Raw genomic sequence first — 21803 nt, 5'->3', positions numbered from 1 at the left:
ACAGTCTGTGCTGGAGAAATCTTGAATGGCTTATGTACAAGATTCTAAAAATTTTATATTATTTGAAACCTTGCTTCGTTTGGTTTGGGGCACCCGGGCCCCCGCAACTGGCTGTGAGAGCTCTCTACTTTGAGCTGGCAGTGTACTGAAAACCTTTTCAAGTTTCTTTCCCTGCCCAATCCCCGCTTTTTGGTGAGGTTTCTCTGAGGGAGGCCTATTAGGTGTACATTCTGCAGCTTATTGGCTTAAAATGTACTCTCCTTTCATGTGGTGTCTTTGGGGCCAATGGGGACAAAGAAAAAACCAGTAGTGCAACTGCTTGGATACTGAATATTGATATATGTATTTTTGAAATAAAGAACCAGTCCCCCCAATAAATAAATAAATAAATAAACAAAAGGTCAGTTTATTAAAGGACACTCTAGAGAAGGAAGACACTACATTTTCATGTAGAGAAGACCTTGGGTTTAGTAAGATTTTTCCCCTTTATAGAGATTTTCCAATTCTATGTTAAGTGGTATGGGGGTAAAATATTCATGATTTTTCCTGGAAAGGGAAAAATCTTCCAGAATGGAGAGTCCTCCCATTTCTATCCCTATAATCCATATCCACATGTTGTCGTTTTATTTGTAAAGTGTGATAGAAGTGGTGTGAATTTTATTATACTATAGAAAATAGGTCACTTGCAGCTGCCATCACCTTAATTGTATACCTGCTTCAAAGATCCCTTTTTCTGGCCTTGGTCATATCTCCACATTGTGGCCTCTCTACCTCTGAGGCCCATTTTTTGTAGGGAAAACATCAGGTTTTGGAAGCTTTCTTCAAATGCCAACGTTTTTTCCATGGAAGGCCCCCCTAGTTAATGTGTTTCTCTTGTTAAGGACAAAAAAATTCCCAGTATCATTTATCATTTCCCCTTGTCTCTCCTTAGACCTATTGAACAGTATAAACAAAATTTTAAGGCCTTGAGACATGATTGAGATTTCTAGAGTATTTCTTCCATATGAATTATGATTAGAAAAGTGTGAGGAATATTTAAAAACATTTTCTCACTCTTCACATATATAGAATTTTGCTAGGAATTCTGTTAGGTACTGAAATGTGTGAGATTATAGGATTTGACACTTCAAATTTGTAGGGATTTTTCTCTGTTATATAAAGTTTTCATATATAGAATTGTTTGAGGACAAGTTAAACACTTGTTAAGTTCTTCACATTTGTACAGTTTTTATTCAATAATTTTTTGTGGGGTAGTGCTTGTGGCTCAGTGGGTAGGGTGCCAGCCCCATATACTGAAGGTGGCGGGTTTGAACCCGGCCCTGGCCAAACTGCGACAAAAAATAGCCAGGCATTGTGGCCAGTGCCTGTGGCCCCAGCTACTTGGGAAGCTGAGGCAGGAGAGTTGCCTAAGCCCAAGAGCTGGAGGTTGCTGTGAGCTGTGATGTCACCGCACTCTACCGACGGTGACATAGTAAGCCACTGTCACAAAAAACAAAAAAAGAATTCTATTATGTAAAAAAACTGTCACTACTGGCATAACATCTTCATAATGTTACTGTTTTTCTCTGCTATGATTTCTCTTATGTTTTACTAAGGGCTGAAGACCACTGAAAATTTTTGCCACATCATTCACATTTGTAAAATTTCTTTCCAATCTGAATTTTCTTATGTGTTCTAACGTTTGAGCTCCAGTAAAAGGCATTACCACACTGTTCCCATTTCTAGAATATCTCTCCAGTGTGAATTCTTTTATCCTTAGCAAGCCATGAACACCAGGTAAGGATACTTCCACATTCTTCATATTTGTAGGGTTTCTGTCCTGTATGATTTATTTTATGTACAGTGAGGTTTGAATGTGAATAAAGGGTTTGCCACAGTGTTCATATTTATAAGGTTTCTCCCTTGAATGAATTCTTGTATTTTAGAAAGGTTACACACTAATTAAAGGTTTTACCACATTCTTGACTTTGCAGGGTTTCTCTCCAGAATGAATTCTTTGGTGCACAGAAAGGTGTGAGTTCCGGTTAAAGGCTTTGCCACATTCTTGACATTTGTAGGGTTTCTCTCCAGAATGAATTCTTCTATGTACAGAAAGTGTTGAGTACCAGTTAAAGGCTTTTCCACATTCTTCACATTTGTAGGGTTTCTCTACAGAATGAATTCTTTGATGTGCAAAAAGGGATGAACTCCGAGTAAAGGCTTTGCCACATTCTTCACATTTCTAGGGTTTCATTCCATAATGAATTCTCGGATGTTTAGTAAGGGTTGAACTATTCTTAAAGGCTTTGCCACATTCTTCACATTTGTAAGGTTTTTCTCCAGAATGAATTCTTTTATGTCTAGAAAGTGTGAAAGGCTTTGCCACATTCTTCACATTTGTAGGGTTTCTCTCCAGAATGAATTCTTTGATGTACAGAAAGGATTGAGTACCACTTAAAGGCTTTGCCACATTCTTGACATTTGTAGGGTTTCTATCCAGCATGAATTCTTTTATGTTTAGAAAGACTTGGGTACTGCTTAAAGGCTTTGCCACATTCTTCACATTTGTAGGGTTTCTCTCCAGAATGAATTCTTTGATGTTGAGAAAGGATTGAGTGCCGGTTAAAGGCTTTGCCACATTCTTGACATTTGTAGGGTTTCTATCCAGCATGAATTCTTTTATGTTTAGAAAGACTTGGGTACTGCTTAAAGGCTTTGCCACATTCTTCACATTTGTAGGATTTTTCTCCTGAGTGAATTCTTTGATGTTCAGAAAGGTGTGAGTGCTGTTTAAAGGCTTTGCCACATTCTTCACATTTGTAGGGTTTTTCCCCAGAATGAATTCTTTGATGTTTAGTAAGGGTTGAATTATCATTAAAGGCTTTGCCACATTCTTCACATTTGTAGGGTTTCTCCCCAGAATGAATTCTTTGATGTTTAGTAAGGGTTGTAATATCATTAAAGGCTTTGCCACATTCTTGACATTTGTAGGGTTTCTCTCCAGAATGAATTCTTCTATGTACAGAAAGTTTTGAGTACCAGATAAAGGCTTTTCCACATTCTTCACATTTGTAGGGTTTCTCTCCAGAATGAATTCTTCTATGTACAGAAAGGGATGAACGCAGAGTAAAGGCTTTGCCACATTCTTCACATTTGTAGGGTTTCTCTCCAGAATGAATTCTTTTATGTCTAGAAAGACTTGGGTACTGCTTAAAGGCTTTGCCACATTCTTGACATTTGTAGGGTTTCTCTCCAGAATGAATTCTTTTATGTTTAGAAAGACTTGGGTACCGCTTAAAGGCTTTGCCACATTCTTGACATTTGTAGGGTTCCTCTCCAGAATGAATTCTTTGATGTACAGAAAGGATTGAGTGCTGCTTAAAGGCTTTGCCACATTCTTGACATTTGTAGGGTTTCTCTCCAGAATGAATTCTTTTATGTATAGAAAGACTTGGGTAGTGCGTAAAGGCCTTGCCACATTCTTGACATTTGTAGGGTTTCTCTCCAGAATGAATTCTTTTATGTCTAGAAAGACCTGGGTACAGCTTAAAGGCTTTGCCACATTCTTCACATTTGTAGGGTTTTTCTCCCGAGTGAATTCTTCGATGTGCAGAAAGGTGTGAGTGCTGTTTAAAGGCTTTGCCACATTCTTCACATTTGTAGGGTTTCTCCCCAGAATGAATTCTTTGATGTTTAGTAAGGGGTGAATTACCATTAAAGGCTTTGCCACATTCTTCACATTTGTAGGGTTTCTCTCCAGAATGAATTCTTCTATGTACAGAAAGTGTTGAGTACCAGTTAAAGGCTTTTCCACATTCTTCACATTTGTAGGGTTTCTCTCCAGAATGAATTCTTTTATGTCTAGAAAGACTTGGGTACTGCTTAAAAGCTTTGCCACATTCTTCGCATTTGTAGGGTTTCTCCCCAGAATGAATTCTTTGATGTTTAGTAAGGGTTACACTATTGTTAAAGGCTTTGCCACATTCTTGACATTTGTAGTGTTTCTCTCCAGAATAAATTCTTTCATGTCCAGAAAGATGTGAGTACTGATTGGTAAGTTCATCACATTCTTTATAGTTGTAGGCTTTTCTTCCAGTATTAATACTCTTATGGTTATAATATTTTAATCTGTGGCTAAGACATTCCCCATAATTTTTAAACTTATAGAGTTTCTCCCCAGGGTGGAGTTTCTTATGGTTAGATAGGCTTGAGCAAAATTTAAAGACTTTGCCACCTTCTTTACATTTGTACTGTTTTTCTCCAATATGCATTATCTTACATTTAGTAATGTGTGAGCAGTGGTTATAGGCTTTCCCATACTTTTCATACTTAAACATTTTCTCGATGGTATATATCATGTTATGTCTATTTAGATTTGACAAATGTCTAAACACTCTCGTATATTTACTACATTGGCAGACTTTGCCATGGCTAGCTGTTAAACATTGGTCACATCCACTGTAACATACTTTCTGCTGAGTACATTCAGAAACACTTTCCCAGTCTTTTGTTAAGTTTAAGTTCTCCAGGCCACAGCTTTGATATCTTCTCAGTGTTATCTCTGGGTATAATATATTTGTGTCCAGTTCTTGGAAATGGTCTTGGGTAGAATGATTAGATACATCTGAAAAAAATTTAAACAATAACAATTTTAGCCACAGACTTTTTATCACAACTGAGTAAATATATACAACACATTGTGTTTGCAAAGTCATGTCAAGAACCTTAGGCGGATGGCATAATACAGAACATAGGCACTAATTATGTTAAAGATAAATAAAGGTTGCATATATACACTGCATTTTGGGAAATTCTAAAAACCAGGTAGGAATTTGCAGCACAGCATGTGAGCACAACTTGTAGAGATAACATAGAGGTTGTGCACATTGCCTCATGTTTGTAATCCTAGAACTCTGAAAAACTGCAGTGAATGGGTTACTTGACCACAGGTGTTTGAGATCAACCTGAACAAAAGTGAGATCCCTTTCTACCACAAATAGAAAATTTAGTTGGTCATGGTTGCACATGGCTGTAGTCTCAGCAATTCATGAGTCTGAGACAGGAAGATTTCTTGACCCCAGAAGGTTAAGAATGCTATGAGCTATGACAACATAGTACTCTACCCAGAGTAAAAGAAACTCAGTCTCAAATAAATAAATACATAAATAAATAAAATGAAAAGGGAAATAAGTTGTAAATAATCATAATCATAAGAGCCTGGCTCGGTTCCTATAGCTCAGCAGCTAGGGTGGGTGGACTGCTTTAGCTCCCAAGTTTGAGACCAGCCTGAGCAAGATTGAGACCCTCCTCTACAAAAAATAGAAAAACTGAGGCAAGAAGACTGCTTGAGCCCAACAGTTGGAGCTTGCTGTGAGCTATGATGTGACAGCACTCTACCCAGGGCAACAGCTTGAGGCTCTGCCTCAAAAATAAATAAATAAAAAGCCAAGATAGGGGCAGTGCCTGTGGCTCAAGTAGTAGGGCGCAGGTCCCATATGCCGGAGGTGGCGGATTCAAACCCAGCCCCGGCCAAAAAAATAAATAAATAAATAAGTCAAGATAGAACTATATAATATCTAAATGACACTCATCTTACATGTAAGGACAACAAATGGAATAAAAAATGTATAGGACAGAAATATATTTAATTCAAGTATTAGTATTATGAGAACAAGGGAGATTATATTAAGGAGACATGTATATGTATGTATGTGTGTGTGTGTCTCCATGTGTATATACACACACCTGTTGAAACAAAGTCTTACACTTTTGCCCAGAATAGAGTGACGTGGCAACAGCCTAGCTCACAGAAACCTGAAACTCCTGAGTTCAGGCAATGCTCCTGAATCAGCCTCTGAGTAGCTGGGACTACAGGTGCCTACAATGATTCCAGCAATTTTATCTTCCACTTTTAGTAAGACAGGGTGTTGCTCTTGCTTGGGCTGGTCTCCAACTCTTGAGCTCAAAATATCCTCTCATTGCTCTCTTTCCCCTCCTCTCTCCTCCTCTCTGTCTCTCTCGGTCTCTCCTCCCCATTGCCTTTCCTCTCTCTCTCTCTTTTCTCCCCCCCTCTCCTTTTCTCTCCTCCTTGGTGCTGCTCTGCAGCATCCCTCCCTCTCCAATAAAAACCTTTCGAACAAAAAAAAAAAAAAGATATCCTCTCATCTCAGATACCTCATGTTATAGATATATGCCCCTGCATGCAGCCAGGGCTCAATATATTCTGAGGCAAAACTTGTCTTATTTCATATAATATACTGTAAGTCAAAATTGCCTCAAAAGAGAAAGAATATTAAATAATACTACAAGGGCATATTTGTTAGAAACCTATAATTCATTTTTATTATTCTGCATATATATAAAATACATAATAAAAAAAATATAGGGGGCAGCGCCTGTGGCTCAAGGAGTAGGGCGCCGGTCCCATATGCCAGAGGTGGCAGGTTCAAGCCTAGCCCTGACAAAAAACCAAAAAAAAAAAAAAGAAAAGAAAAAATAAAATATAGGACAGATACACAACCCTCACAGACATGGTCAAATAAAGAGCTATTTGCACACATATTCATTGCAGCTTTATTCACATAATTCATTAGGTAAAAGAAATCCACATCTGCCTCAATAAATGAATGGAGAAATATAATTTAGACTATAAAAATGATAGAGTATTATTAAGCTTCTAAAAATCAGGAAATCTTCTAACATCTGTAATAAAGATAAATCTTAATATTATGGTAAATGAAATAATACATTTTATTGAAAGAGAACAAATATACTGAATATTTTTGAAATGAGGTACTTATCAGAAAATGTAAATAAGTAAACATTTAAAAATAGCAAAGATAATTTTTTTATTGTTGTTGAGACAGAGTTCTACCATTTTCCTTGAGCACTGTGTAATGGCATTCTAGCTCACTACAATCTCAGACTTGGGCTGTGGGCATCCCACTGCCTCCGCCTCCAAAGACGCTGGGATTCCAGGTGGCTGGCTGGGTTTTTCCATTTTTTTCATGAGTCAGGGTCTCACTCTAGCTCAGAGAAGCCTCTAACTCCTGAGCTCAAGCAACACTCCCACTTCAGTCTCCCACAGTGCTGGGATTACAGGCGTTAAAAATAGTAAAGAAAGGCCAGTACCTATGGCTCAGTGAGTAGGGCGCTTGCCCCATATGCTGAGGGTGACGAGTTCAAACCTGACCCGGCCAAACTGCAACAAAAAGGGCGGCGCCTGTGGCTCAAAGGAGTAGGGGGCCGGCCCCATATGCCAGAGGTGGCAGGTACAAACCAAGACCTAGCCAAAAACTGCAAACAAAAAAATGGCCCAGCATTCTTGTGGGCACCTATAGTCCCAGCTATTTGGGAGGCTGAGGATAAGCCCAAGAGCTGGAGGTTGCTGTGAGCTGTGACACTACAGCACTCTACTATGAGTGATAAAGTGAGACTCTGTCTCTAAAAAAAAAAAATATAGTAAAGATAATTTTTACCATGCCATTAATATGTTGCTAGCATTACAAAAACAGAAAAGGTTTAATTCACTCATTAGAAGCAATCAAAGGCCTTACATTTAAAAATACAAACTTTGTAAAATATGATAAGTCAAACTATGTAAAATAAGCATTTTCCTTCATTTGAGGAGATTTCTTAGTGTTCTCATAAAATTACTGAGTATTAATTTCTGTAGAATCTTATTTGAAACCTTCATGGCATAAAAAAGTATAAAGCAGGCTCACTGCCTGTGGCTCAAGTGGGTAAGGCGCCAGCCACATACACCAGAGCTGGCGGGTGGGAATCCAGCCTGGACCTGCCAAACAACAATGACGGCTGCAACCAAAAAACAGCTGGGCATTGTGGGAGGCACCTTTAGTCCCAGCCACTTGGGAGGCAGAGGCACGAGAATGGCTTGAGCCTAGGAGTTGGAGGTTGCTGTGAGCTGTGATGCCACAACACTCTACCCAGGGCCACAGTTGAGGCTCTGGCTCCAAAAAAAAAAAAGTATAAAACAGAAAACCTACAACAACTATTTGTGGTGTTTCTGGCATTTCTAAACCAAATACTACTATCACTACTTCACTCACCTACTTTGAATATGATGCTAAAGAAACTACCTTTTTTTCATACCCAAACTTGTTCTGTTGATCAGGCTAAAGTGTCATAGCATCAGTTTAATTCCCAGTGACCTCAAACTCCTGAGTTCAAGCAACTTTCAAGCTTCTCAAGCCCCTAGTAGGTGGGACAACAGGCAACCACTACAATGCCTCGGTAATTTTTCTATTTTTCATAGAGATGGGGTCTCTTGGTTAGGCTGGTCTCACACTCCTGAGCTCACGCAGTCATCCGCCTTGGGTCCCATAGAGCTAGGATTACAGGTGTGAGTCACCACAACCAGACTAAAGAATATTTAAAAAAAAATTTTTTTTTTTTTCAGACAGAGCCTCAAGCTTGTCACTCTGGGTAGAGTGCTCTGGCATCACAGCTCATAGCAACCTCCAACTTCTGGGCTCAAGCGATTCTCCTGCCTCCACCTCTGAAGTAGCTCAGACTACAGGCACCCGCCACAATGCCCAGCAAATTTTTGGTTGCAGCCGTCATTGCTCTTTGGCGGGCCGGGGCTAGATTGGAACCCACCAGCTCAGGTGTAGGTGGCTGGCGCCTTAGCTGCTTGAGCCACAGGTGCCTAGCCAAAAAAAAACCTTTCACGTGTGCCTCATTGGTTATCTTCTTATAGGAATATTAGTTCGAATATTTCATGGGAGTTGGACAGTAAGAAATCGATAGTTTATCTGCTTTTTTTCACCTATACCTAAAAGCAAATTTGAAAAATATCTGAAGTTTTTTCTCTTTAATATGTATATGTTTTGTTTTAAAAACAAATATGGTGTATGTAATTAAAATATTTGTAAATTTTACCAGCTTAAAAAAAGTTTATTTTTTCAAGGGCCAGGCATGGTGGCTCACATCTGTAATCCCAGCACTCTAGGAAGCCAAGGAGGGTGGATTCCCTGATCTCAGGAGTTTGAATCAAGCCTAAGCAAGAGCGAGATGCCATCTCTATAAAAACCTAGCAGGGGGCTCGGCGCCTGTGGCTCAAGCAGCTAAGGCACCAGCCACATACACCTGACCTGGCCGGTTCAAATCCAGGCCGACCACCAAACAACAATGACCGTTGCAACCAAAAAATAGCTCGGCATTGTGGTGGGCACCTGGCCCCAGGTACTTGGGAGGCAGAGGCAGGAGAATCACTTTAGCCCAGGAGTGGAGGTTGCTGTGAGCTGTGACACCATGGCACTGTTCCCAGGGTGACAGCTTGAGGCTCTGTCTCAAAAAAAACAAAACAAACAAACAAAAAAACTAGCAGGGCAGTGTGGTGGGCACCTGTAGTCCCAGCTACTCCTGAGGCTAAGGAAAGAGGATGACTTGAGCCCAGGAGTTGGAGCTTGCTGTGAGCTATGACACCAGAGCACTCTACTGAGGGCAACATAATGAGACTGTCTCAAAAAGAAAAGAATATTTCACAGATATAGTTAAAAATACACAAATATTTTATGTCGTTAAAAGGAATGGAAGAGCAGTCACCTCTAGCAGTCACTTGTAAGCCATAGAAAGTTGTTTCATTCTCACTGTAACCTAGAAGGGATATCACTGAAAAGTAAGTACTTCTGGAAATTAAAACCTAAAACAGGCCTACTGGCTCACAACTGTAAACCTAGCACTGGGATGGCCCCTATGGCTCAAAGAAGTAGGGTGCCAGCCTCATATATGGGAGGTGGAGGTTCAAACCTGGCCCTGGCCAAAAACTGCAAAAAAAAAAAAACAAACAAAACCTAGCAGTATCAGAAGCCAAGATGGGATTGCTTCACTTCAGAAGTTCAAGACCAGCCTGAGCAAGTATGAGACCCCTTCTCTACTTAAAAAAAAAATAGAATAAATATTAGTCAGGCATTGTGGAGAAACCTGTAGTCCAGGCTATTTGGAAGCTGAGACAGAAAAATCACTTGAACCCAGTAGTTTGAGGTTGCTCTGTGCAAGGCTGATGCCATGGCACTCTAGTGTGAGGCAAGAGAGTGAGACTCTGTGTCAATAAGGAAATAAAAATAAAAAAAAGTAATGAAAACAAGAACAGAGGGTGGCGCCTGTGGCTCAGTGAGTAGGGTGCCGGCCCCATATACCACGGGTGGCGGGTTCAAACGCAGCCCCGGCTGAACTGCAAACAAAAAATAACCGGGCATTGTGGCGGGCGCCTGTAGTCCCAGCTGCTCGGGAGGCTGAGGCAGGAGAATCGCGGAAGCCCAAGAGCTAGAGGTTGCTGTGAGTCCTGTGACATCATGGCACTCTACCGAAGGCCGTAAAGTGAGACTCTGTCTCTACAAAAAAAAAAAAGAAAAAAAAAAACAAGAACAGAGATGACCTCATGTAAGAACAAGAGAAAGAAACCCAGGCTTCTCAGAAATCATTTACAATTAAGCTGAGCTTCCCTAATCACATTGCATTGTGTGGTTTCCTCCTTCAACTTTGGATCTCTGACAAGGGTTATCTGCTTCATTCACTCCAACCTACCTGGGTGCTTGACTACTGTCTGGTGAGTCTTCACCATCCAGGGTTCTTTGCTTTGCTCCAGACAGGTGATGAGGTCTGGCTTAGAGACAGCAAGACCTGTTTTATTAGAAAAAAGAAACATGACTCTTATGTGGATTCTCCAATTGGCAATCTATTAATTTGCTAAAGCAGAGAAAAGAACATTTTAGAAGATCCTGAAATAATTGTCCTTACAGAAATTTGATAATCTTTAAAATGTATTTAAAGTTGGATGATTCTTTTTTTTTTTTTAGAGACAAGAGTCTCACTTTATCACCCTCGGTAGAGTGCCATGGCGTTACAACTCACAGCAACCTCCAACTCCTGGGCTCAGGCGATTCTGTTGCCTCAGCCTCCTGAGTAGCTGGGACTATAGGCACCACCCACAATGCCCGACTATTTTTTTTTCTTGCAGTTTGGCTAGGGCTGGGTTTGAACCCACCACTCTTGGTATATGGGGCTGGCACCCTACTTACTGAGCCACAGGTGCTGCCCAAAGTTGGATGATTCTTAATTCCACTACCCAGTACTATTAAAATACAATTTGGTGCTAGAAATTAGACTTAAAGGTATGAGTAAAAATCTATGCCGCTAAATTTCTGAAATTACCATTAATCTAGTGAAGGATATAAATCATCTCAAAAAAGAGTAAGATTAATGCCAAAGTAAAGCATCTCCAGAATTTTCTCTTCTATACCAAGATATCCTTAAGTTTTCCTTAGAAGCAAGAATCTGACACACATGCAGTTCAAGAAAATGTATAAAAACCTTCTACAAAGAGAGAATATGAATTGCTTAGTGTAGACCAGGAACTGTGTATTTCAGTTATCCTCACCTAGGAAGACCAGGTGTCTGTAGTTCTCCAACATGACGTCCCGATACAAAGTGTGCTCAGTAGGGTCCAGGCAGGCCCACTCATCCATAGAGAACTCTATAGACACGTCCTTGAATGTCAACATTCCCTGAAAAACAAACATATTTACCAAGAAGCCAAGCGGAGTTTAAACTTCACTTTTAATTGAATGAGCCAAGAGAACTGTTGCTGACTTATATGAGTGACTGGAATTATGTAATAAGGGAAGTATAGAAGAAATCGAAGAGATAAATTTCCTCATGTGTTCTCTAAATGAAGAAAGTGGAGGGCACAACATGCACAAAACGAGTGTAGACCCTAGACACGGTTGGTTGACAAGAGTAGAAATATGCTGGGATGTGTATCTTTCTGCATTGTTTACAACATACAGTATAAGTTGTGTATGTTTTTTACATGAAAAAGTCATGGTGAGTGAAATGGAACCTCTAAAATTTTAACATGAACAAGAAAGAACTGGAGATCTTGATAAAATGCAAATTTCTGTTCTCAAGATATGTGGTGAAGATTCCATTTTTAAATTTTCAACAAGCTCAACAAAAATGCTAATGCTTTTATTCCAGCATAATATTATGTGAAACATACAATGAACTGGATTTCTGGATTTCCCCAGTTGATTTCTGAACCAGTAAACAAAGATGACAACCTTTAATTTGCAAAGCAAGGTATGAAAAAGAATCTAAAAAGAAAGAGGCACATCAATAGATGTTTTGGTTTGTGCACATTAGTTGATAAATCTCCCCAAAGTACTTATTAATAATATAGAAGATATGCTCGGGAGGCTGAGGCAAGAGAATCACATAAGCCCAAGAGTTAGAGGTTGCTGTGAGCCATGTGACGCCACGGCACTCTACCGGAGGGCGGTACAGTGAGACTCTGTCTCTACAAAAATAAATAAATAAATAAATAAATAAATAATATAGAAGATATACTGAACTCTACAATGGAATATGTGTCAAAGAGCACCATAACTGAGTGAATAAAGTTAACCTCAACTGTAACAGGACAATTAAGTATCAGGTGCTGATTCACAAACGCAAACACATCACTGCTGTGACAGTACTGGCAAGAAAAAGTGCATCATAATCTGATAAAAGCTAGTTTAAAAAAAAACACTTTTGGCAAAGTTCGAGTTATAGATATCTGGAATGTTTTCTAATCTCTAATCGTGTCTTTAAACATGTCTTTCTAAGCATTCTAGAAAGCATTTTTCGAATGATTCTGTTTTTCAGAACATTGAGTTACTTTAGGCAGTTAATGCCGTCTTCTGTAAAAGTGCACGTGCTTCATCTCATTCTATGTAGAACTGATGGAGCTTCCACACGGAAGCTAAACAAAACATATTCTCCTTCTTTGCTAATATCCAAGGATCCGACCTCATCCACAATGGAGAACCTTGAGTATCCACATTTTTCCATTTTCAAAAGGCACAAAAGGAACATTTGCAGTATTGCAGAACACATTTTTATTTTTGCAGAACATGAATTTACACTGGGAAATTTGCAGGGCACCTGGGAAGTCTTGATGGACAGAATGGAGAGAAGACTGCTGTATAGGTAGGGGAGAAGGATTTCTCAGACCTCTTTGCAATTGAAGATAGAATAACCGCTGCTGTTGCAGAATCACATACTCTTATTGCTCTTGGCAATAAGAAATAGTTAAAAGAGTATTTGAAACAAACTCATTAGGCAGGAACATCACAAGTAGAGAAGTAAAGGCTTGCAAATTCTAAGAACATGATATTGCAGGAGAAAAAGTGGGCACAGCCCTGGACCTTGGACACATTTACCTGAGAAGCAATCATTTCCTCCTCCTCCTTCCCTAGATTTCCTTCTCACATGAGATTATCTGGATACATTCCACCTGGATCTTGATAATCTCTTTATGGGCTTTATCTCGGCTTTAAAGGCGAGAGAAGATAAGTGAGAAGGGTGAGGTCTGGAAGAACAGATCTTCTCAAGGAGACCACAAGGATACACCTGCAGGGTCCTCTCCATGGTGACTAAGCTCTTGGGAATTTGTAAACTTAACTTCCTGGAACTTTGAAATTTCCAAGTTCCGTGAAATCTTGTAGTTCTGGAGGGGCTGGAATAGCATCTCCCGCTTGATTCAAACTGGCCAATGAGAAGGGTACCTGTGGGGTGGAACTTTTTGACTGTCAATAAAAAGGGAAAGACCAAGGCAGTTGGGGAGCGCAGCCATTTGGAATTCTATGCCGTAAGCTACCGGCTGGTGAATAAAGCCCTTCCTCTTATAAACATGCTCTTTCTCTCTGTTGGGCCTCACCTTTCTGCAACAGAGGCATCAGCGCAACCCCTTCACCTGCTACCACATCCACAGCCAGAGAGACCACTAAGTACAGAAAAAAATTCACCCTTCCTTGTTCTTTATCACAGAGAAAGTCAGGAAGAAGGAGATTCCACATAAAGACCAAAGTGTGCATTTCTTATTTCTTGGCCTCCAGTGCCCTCCCTTGCCAGCAATTTCTGCTATGCAAATGAGAATATGTGACCTGTAACCTCTTTCTGAAAAAATACATAAATAAATAAACTCAGCTGTCTTAAATATATATGGAAACCCTCACGCTTGATACTGGCCTAACCTTAGCATCACATCGGGACACTTAATTAAAACCACACTGATGACACAACCCAGACTAATAGAATGAGTGGGCAGGCAAAATGCTACTTCTTCAAACTGGCCATGGAATCTTAACTGGAAGCCTGGGATGAGAAACATTTAGCTAAGCATCACCTCTCAGGCTTTAATATGCATATAAGTTTTTTCACATTATGCCCATTCTGAGTATGTGATTCTGCAACAGCAGCAGTTACTCTATCTTCAAGCAAATAATCACATTTTATTAACAGTACTTGTTTAAGTCCTTGTTTAAGAATTTCAAGAAGAAGACTGGCCCCATGGCTCACACCTGGAGTCCCCAGCTCATTCAAAGGTTGAGGCAAGAGGATGGCTTGAGCCCAGGAGCTTGAGGTTGCTATGAGCTATGATGCCATGGCAACCTACGGAGGATGACAAATTCAGATTCTGTCTCCAAAACAGAATTTAAAAACAAGAATTTCAGGAATGATTTTGAGCCATTAACTATAGAACCAAGATTTCAGAACTCCTCATCAAGAAAAATAGTGAGCAGTTAACCCACATTTCTGTTTTGATCTATATCATCTGGCAGTCTGGCTGACTGCCAGATGGCTAGAAACCTTTTCAATGAGACATGGAGACCCACACATAGAAAGCTCCGGGTGGCACCTGTGGCTCAGTGGAGTAGGGTGCTGGCCCCAAATGCCAGAGATGGTGGGTTCAAACCCGGCCCCAGCCAAAAACTGATAAAAAAAAAAAAAGAAAAAAAGAGGGAGACTGTCTCAAAAAAAAAAAAAAAGAAAGAAAGAAAAGAAAAGAAAGCTCCTACACGTAGTTTCCCACACTCCTTTCCCCTTTCACCACCTTCTGGTCAGCTGAGGAACATCAGGCGGTCTTTCCAACATAAGTCAGCCATCTCCTTATGTTGCTCTTGAAAAAACTGCTTTCTCATCCACCAACTCTTGCATTGTGACTCTACCTTTTCACAAATGAACAGTCAACCTTGGGTTTGCCTTAACATTTTTCAGGTTTGGGGGCGGGGGCTGTGGCTCAGTGAGTAGGGTGCCGGCCCCATATGCTGAGGGTGGTGGGTTCAAACCCGGCCCCAGCCAAACTGCAACAAAAAATATCCCAGCATTCTGGCGGGCACCTGTAGTTCCAGCTACTTGGGAGGCTGAAGCAAGAGAATCGCCTAAGCCCAAGAGCCGGAGGTTGCTGTGAGCTGTGATGGCACAGCACTGTACTGAGGCCAACAGAATGAGACTCTGTATCTAAAAAAAAAAAAAAAAAAAGGCAGCGCCTGTGGCTCAGTGGGTAGGGCGCTGGCCCCATTTACCAAGGCTTGTGCATTCAAACCCGGCCCCAGGCAAACTGCAACAAAAAATAGCCTGGCATTGTGCGGTGCCTGTGGTCCCAGCTACTTGGGAGGCTGAGGCAAGAGAATCGCCTAAGCCCAGAAGTTGGAGGTTGCTTGAGCTGTGTGATGCCACGGCACTCTACCGAGGATGATAAAGTGAAACTCCGACTCTACCAAAAAAAAAAAAAAATTACAGGTTTTCAGTGAGTCTATGAAGTAGCTTCTTTACTAATCCCCCTATTGCTGCTGTTACTACTTCTAGACTACAGCGGCACTCACCTAGAGAAAGCAAACACAGCACAGAGACACTTCTGCTCAACACTTTTTTTTGAGAGTCTCACTTTGTCACACTCAGTGCAGTAACGTAGTGTCACAGCTCACAGCAGCCTCAAATTCTTGAGTGTAAGCAATTCTCTTGCCTCAGTCTTCCAAGTAGCTGGGATCACAGGAGCCTACCACAATGCCCGGCTCTTTTTTTGTTTGTAGTTGTCATTGTTCTTTGGCAGTCCTGGGCTGAGTTTGAACCTGCCAGATCCGGTGTGGCTGGTGCCCTAGCCACTGAGTTACAGGTACAGAGCCTCGACACTTTTTAAAAACCAACATATCTTTGGTTCAAGGAAGATCACCAATCACAATTTTGAAGCACGGCATAGTTTTCTAGCAGTTTAAAGTTTCCAGAGGTCAGAGAAGGCAGCAGTGTCTCTTGCACACGTGGGGATGCAGGTAGTCCCATGTGTACATTCATGAGAATTACAGAAACAGAAAAGTGGGAATGCGGGCATTCTCAGGTGTACTCAATGCTTATCTGTGCTCCAGGTTGATCTCCGGGCCTCATAGTCTCTGATCAATTTTAGGTGTAAAGATATCAGGATAATTGAAAGACAGAGAGAGAATGGCTGGCACTCGCAGGGGTCCTCACACTGCAGCCCATGGGACACATGAGGCGGTGTGATTGTATTTGTTCCTGTTTTGTTTTTTTAGTGCAAAATAAGATATGTGCAGTGTGCATAGAGATTTGTTCATATACATATATATTTAACTATAGTCCAGCCCTCCAACGGTCTTGGGGACAGTGAATTGGCCCCCTGTTTAATAAGTTTAAGGACGCCTGAAATAGAGGTAGTTTGTAAAAATCTACAGGTTGTCCCCAAAGTCACCATACATAGGAAAAATTGAAAATCATAGCTAGCTATACCTTTACAAAATACTCATTACCAAATTTTGTAAAGAGGTGGCAAACATAGAAAATAGTTTGTAAATGTATTATAAAATTTTGCTGTAAATAAAAGTACATAGTGCTACAATTTCCATTTTTTTCTCTCTATGGTGACTGTAGGAGCAACTTTTGTCGCGCCATGTACTATAACTGCTCAAGAAGACACATTGTAGCTTCATGATTTGGGACAACATGCACTTTGCTGTACAATTATGTGTTGTGACTGGAAGGTTGAGATGCAAAGCTCCCTCTGGAGTTACACTCAGTGGGCATCATCTATGTTCATGTCATATGTGGTAATTCTGGATGGTGTGTAAAAATAATTTATAATTAAAAACAGAGTCATTTCCAACTCCAGAATAACCCATCACAATGGTAGACAGAGAAAGAACTGTCATATTATACAATTAAACCAGAATGTGATGTGCATCTCAGACAATTTAAGAGATTGCAAAGATGAATTAAGTCACTGTAATTAGTCCTCAAGAAGAAGACATGACAGCTGACTCTGCTTGGGCGGTGCCTGTGGCTCAAAGGAGTAGGGCGCTGGTCCCATATGCTGGAGTTGGCGGGTTCAAACCAAGCCCTGGCCAAAACTGCAAAAAAAAAACAAACCCTGACAGCACCATTGGTTATACAGGGTGTCCATAAAGTTTGTGTGCAACTTAAAATAGTAAAAACCAGGGTGAGACTCTGTCTTAAAAAGAAAAAAATAAATAGGTGGCACTTGTGGCTCAAAGGAGTAGGGTGCCAGTCCTATATGCTGGAGGTGGTGGGTTCAAGCCCAGCCCTGGCCAAAAACTGCAAGAAAAAGAAAAAAAAATTATAATCAAAGAAAAAGGCAGAAAGAAGACATGTATAGGACAAAGGATAGTGGTGGGAGATGTTGGGGAGCATAGCTCATCCTGGGAAGTAGCTCTGATTAAAAAAATTCCTCATGCTCTGTGTTCTCAAGAGAAGCTCACTGCAAAAAACAACTCTTCCCATGATGACTTAGGTGATATTACCTATTTTACCTATGATGAGGCAAGGCACAGGCTCTGCAAATTCCCATTCATTGCTCATAAACAATTAGCTGAACAGTTGTTTCTTCAGCAGTCAACACAAAATATTTCTTCATCAAATTTTGCTGAAGTTACGCTTTTCCCCCCAGCCCCTGACCTTTGGCCAATTCTACGTCTGACTTAGAATTAACATCTAGCCCCTCTTTATGCCCCTCCTAAGAACTGTCTGACTGCAGGATGAAACATGTCCTGACCTGGCAGATTATTTCTCCACCCTCCATTCTGCCCCCATCTCCCACCTTGTTTCTACACGTTTACGCCTCTTTATGAAAGAAAGCCCTTGTGTGTGATGCTTGCAGATTTTATACTTCATGCTTTCCCCAAGCAATACTTCCTTCAGTAATGAAGAATTCATTTTATTGGACAATAAGATGGAATTTAAAATTTATTCTGTTGGACAATGTCTAGAAACAGCCCCAGAACAAGACCCATTACAGCTCAGGAAGGGCATCTCATCACCTTCCACTTCCATCAACCACATCTGCCTGTGAGTCCCCAGCTTTCCAGAGCTCTGCGCCTTTGTCCATATAAAGGGTTCTTCCCATAACTGGTATGAACAGGCTGAAAACCTGTAGAGACGGATCCTGGGCCCTCGATGACCATCTTTTGGAGCACCAAGGTTGATCTTGTCTTAGTCACTTGACTCAAAGAGAACAGCAAGTGTTTGAGAAATCCAGCAAAATTCTGCAAACTCAGTGTTGAGGCTTATATAATAGCAGGAAATTGTAAAATACTTACAACTGTACTTGTTCCTTTTCCCCAAGCAATGCTTCCTTACAATAAAGAAAAAATCATCTTATTGGACAATAAGATGTAATTTCAAAATTGTTCTATTGAACAGTGTCTAAAAACACCACCCCCCAAAACAATGCCAATTACACCTTCAAGAAGGGCATCTCATCCCCCTTACCTTCCATCAACCACACCTGCCTGTGGGTTCCCAGTTGTGTTTGAGAAATCCAACAGAATTTTTGGATAAGAAATCTTATGTTAACATGAAAAGCAAAATTACTTTGTGAGACAATCGTGATGTCATTTAATTATTAAATGAAAACAAATCATTTAGTAAACAGTCATTTGAGAACATCTCTGGAAGTTTGCAGGTCCCCTTCCATAGGATATAGCATTAAACTCCACCTTCAAAGAACAAAAGTTGGCTCAGGGCCTGTGGCTCAAGCAGCTAAGGCACCAGCCACATACACCTGAGTTGGCGGGTTCAAATCCAGCCTGGGCCCGCCAAACAACAATAACAGTTGCAACCAAAAAATAGCCGGGCATTGTGGCAGGGACCTATGTTCCCAGCTACCTGGGAAGCTGAGGCAGGAGAATCACTTCAGCCCAGGAGTTGGAGGTTGCTGTGAGCTGTGATGTCAAAGCCCTCTACTCAAGACAGCTTGAGGTTCTGTCTCCAAAAAAAAAAAAATAGATAAATATATATATAAATTTAAAAATAATAATAAACAACAAAGTTACCTACTGTCACAGATTCTCCACTCTGTGTAAAAGAGGAACTGATGTCTTGTCAATATTTACAATTCACCAAATGATCTACCATACTTTCATATGGAAATGTATTCATTTTTATGCATCATAAAGCAATCAAAACTGTGTCTCTTTCTTCTTCGGGTATCATTGCAAAGCTAAACTGAGTTTCCATTTGTAATCACACTCAGACAATAACATATCTCAAAACCTTACAACACTCACTCAAAGAAATAAAGGTAAAAGCAGGGCTGGGCGTGCTGGCTCAGGCCTGTAATCCTAGCACTCTGGGAAGCCCAGGTAGGTGGATCAATTGGATTGAGCTCAGGAGTTCAAGACCAGCCTAAGCAAGAGCGAGACCTGTCTCAAAAAGTAGCGGGGTGTTGTGGCAGCGCCTGAGGCAAGAGATTAGCTTAAGCCCAAGAGCTTGAGGTTGCTGTAAGCTATGATGCCACGGCACTGTACTCAGGGTGACAACTTGAGACTCTGTCTCTTAAAACAAAAAAAAGAGGTAAAACCAACTTTTTTACTGAAATATAACTACATATTTAATTTCCTTTTCTCAACTCCAGTTCTGTCTTGCATTTTCAGGAACATTTTCTTTTCTTTCAGTTCTATTGATGTATTACACTTAATTGCACTTAATGAAAAATTTAAGCTGAAATAAAGAAACAAAGCTTTTCAAGGTTTGAAATTCAGGGAGTGTCACTGTTGACTGAAATACAGACATGTCTCACTCAAGTGTCAAGTAAGATCACTCTATCCCTTGAGACATCCTTCCACCTTCAGCCTGCTCACAGAATTACTCAATGGCCACCCTCCCAGGAGAAACTGCAACCTAGCTTTCAATGCACAAGTGTGAATTGTGTTGCAAGTTTTGAAAACACCTTAAGGGGGATGGGTCATTCTTTTCCTTTGGGATAATTTTCCTCCCTTGAAATATCTGGAAATCTAGAGAGCAGAAATAATTTGTGCACATTTTCCCCAAATACCAGCATCTGATGGGCTAAACAGTAATGTGCCTCCTGGAAGTAAAAACTGAGGCTGGTATAAAAAAAAATCTAAAGTCCTGACTTAGCATCTGTAGCTCAGGGACTAGGGCGCCAGCCACATACACCAGAGCTGGAGGGTTCGAACCCAGCCCTGGCCTGACAAACAATGACAACTACAAACAAAAAACAGCCAGGCATTGTGGCAGGCACCTATAGTTCCAGCTACTTGGGCGGCTGAGGCAAGAGAATCATTTAAGCCCAAGAGCTTGAGGTTGCTGTAAGCTGTGAAGCCACGACACTCTTGCCTCAGCCTCAACTACAGGACTTCACTGAACTTGGAAATTTCCAAGTTCCAAGAAGTTAAGTCTACAAATTCCCAAAAGCAGAGTCACCATGGAGAGGACCCTGCAGGGTAACCTTGTGGTCTTCTTGAGAAGACCTGTTCTCCTAGACCTTCTCGGGTATCCTCTCTCTAAAACAACACTTAAAAATGTAATCTCAGGCTGTGCTGGTAGTTATGGGGCCGGCCCATACACAGAAGCTGGTGCCTTCGAACCCAGCCCCTGCCTGCTAAACAACAATAACAGTTGCAAGGAAAAAACATAGCCAGGCATTGTGGTGGGCGCCTGTAGTCCCAGCTACGTGGGAGGCTGAGGCAAGAGAATTGCTTAAGCCCAAGAATTGACGCTACAGCACTCTACTGAGGGCGATATAGTGAGACTCTGTCTGGAAAAAAAAAAAAAAATGTACTCTCACTGTTCTCCGGAATTACTAGCTCTTCCAACTGTCGGAAGCCATAGAAGGCACAGCTCAGCCTTACTTCCTTTTTACGTAAAAAAGTTTCACCTTTACCCTTTACCGGGCAACTAACCAAACAATCACCTTATGCCCCATCTAGCTTATTTTAGCCAATCCCCAGTTGACAACTCCTCTGAACCTCCCAACAAGACACACCCTCCTTCCCCATAATGCTTATAAGGCACAAGTTTTTCAATAAAGTTTGAGACTTGATCAGAAAACTGTTTTGTCAGCCTTTCTCGCGCCCCTTGTTTGTTTTTCTCCCTTAGGTGGTTCCTGCCTCCCCCGTTGCTGTCCCGCGGGTCGGGACATCCAACAATCTTTTTTACGAATCAATTCCCTGTCTCTGCGTTTAACAACAACGACAGGCAACCCAGAGACTTTGAGTTCCCCAACAGAGGAAGCCACCGCACCGGGCCCTAAGTTTACGTTTAACAGGAGAATGGAGAAACTGGGGGCCCCACAGACTACAGCCCCTCCCATGAACAAGCCCCACACACCCAGCTGGGATTCTTCCTCAGGACCTTTCCATTGTCACCACGTGGGAGGGAAAACGGCTCAAAGAGAGCCCGGGGCTATGGTCCAAGTAACAGCTCCAGGAAGGGCCCGGAGGTACAGTCCCCGCTGCCTGCCCCACTCCACCTTTGGCCCACAGGGTCCTGAGGGCCAAGGGTGCCAGTGGCAAAGTTCAATCTGAAGACTGTAAAACTGAAGTGAAATTGCCACGTCAGCCACAGTCACTTCCGGCTCCAACCACGCCCCTCCCCCTCCCCCTCCCCCTCCCAGGACACCCAGTCTTCTCTACTCACCATTTCCCAGCTTCCGGATGTCCCGGCGTCCTCCCTACCGATCTTCCAGTACCTGCAGGTCACAGGCTGAC

The 21803-nt window shown here is 41.4% G+C and overlaps 1 protein-coding gene across 1 annotated transcript; it reads right to left on the bottom strand.

The window, feature by feature from the left end:
- Positions 1–319: 319 nt before the first annotated feature.
- LOC128572954 (zinc finger protein 43-like) lies at positions 320–21765 on the bottom strand. Its single transcript, XM_053573115.1, has 5 exons — positions 21733–21765; positions 18390–18424; positions 11381–11507; positions 10528–10623; positions 320–4603 (listed from the first exon to the last, which is right to left on the bottom strand). Exons 3-5 carry the CDS (start codon positions 11502–11504, stop codon positions 2640–2642), a joined length of 2184 nt encoding a protein of 727 aa, XP_053429090.1. The 5' UTR covers positions 11505–11507; positions 18390–18424; positions 21733–21765; the 3' UTR covers positions 320–2639.
- Between the last annotated feature and the right edge of the window lie 38 nt (positions 21766–21803).

The sequence above is a fragment of the Nycticebus coucang genome, chromosome 20, assembly GCF_027406575.1.
Source record: "Nycticebus coucang isolate mNycCou1 chromosome 20, mNycCou1.pri, whole genome shotgun sequence".
Classification (NCBI taxonomy): Eukaryota; Metazoa; Chordata; class Mammalia; order Primates; family Lorisidae; genus Nycticebus; species Nycticebus coucang.
Note: the sequence above shows the minus strand (reverse complement) of the source record. Positions and strands in the feature narration are given on the sequence as shown.

Excerpts from the sequence above, each read along its gene's own strand:
- LOC128572954 (XM_053573115.1), bottom strand. The coding sequence starts at position 11,504 with ATGTTGACATTCAAGGACGTGTCTATAGAGTTCTCTATGGATGAGTGG. Across the intron at positions 10,624-11,380 it reads CAGACACCTGGTCTTCCTAG|GTCTTGCTGTCTCTAAGCCA; the intron begins GTGAGGATAACT and ends CTAATAAAACAG. Across the intron at positions 4,604-10,527 it reads GACAGTAGTCAAGCACCCAG|ATGTATCTAATCATTCTACC; the intron begins GTAGGTTGGAGT and ends AATTTTTTTCAG.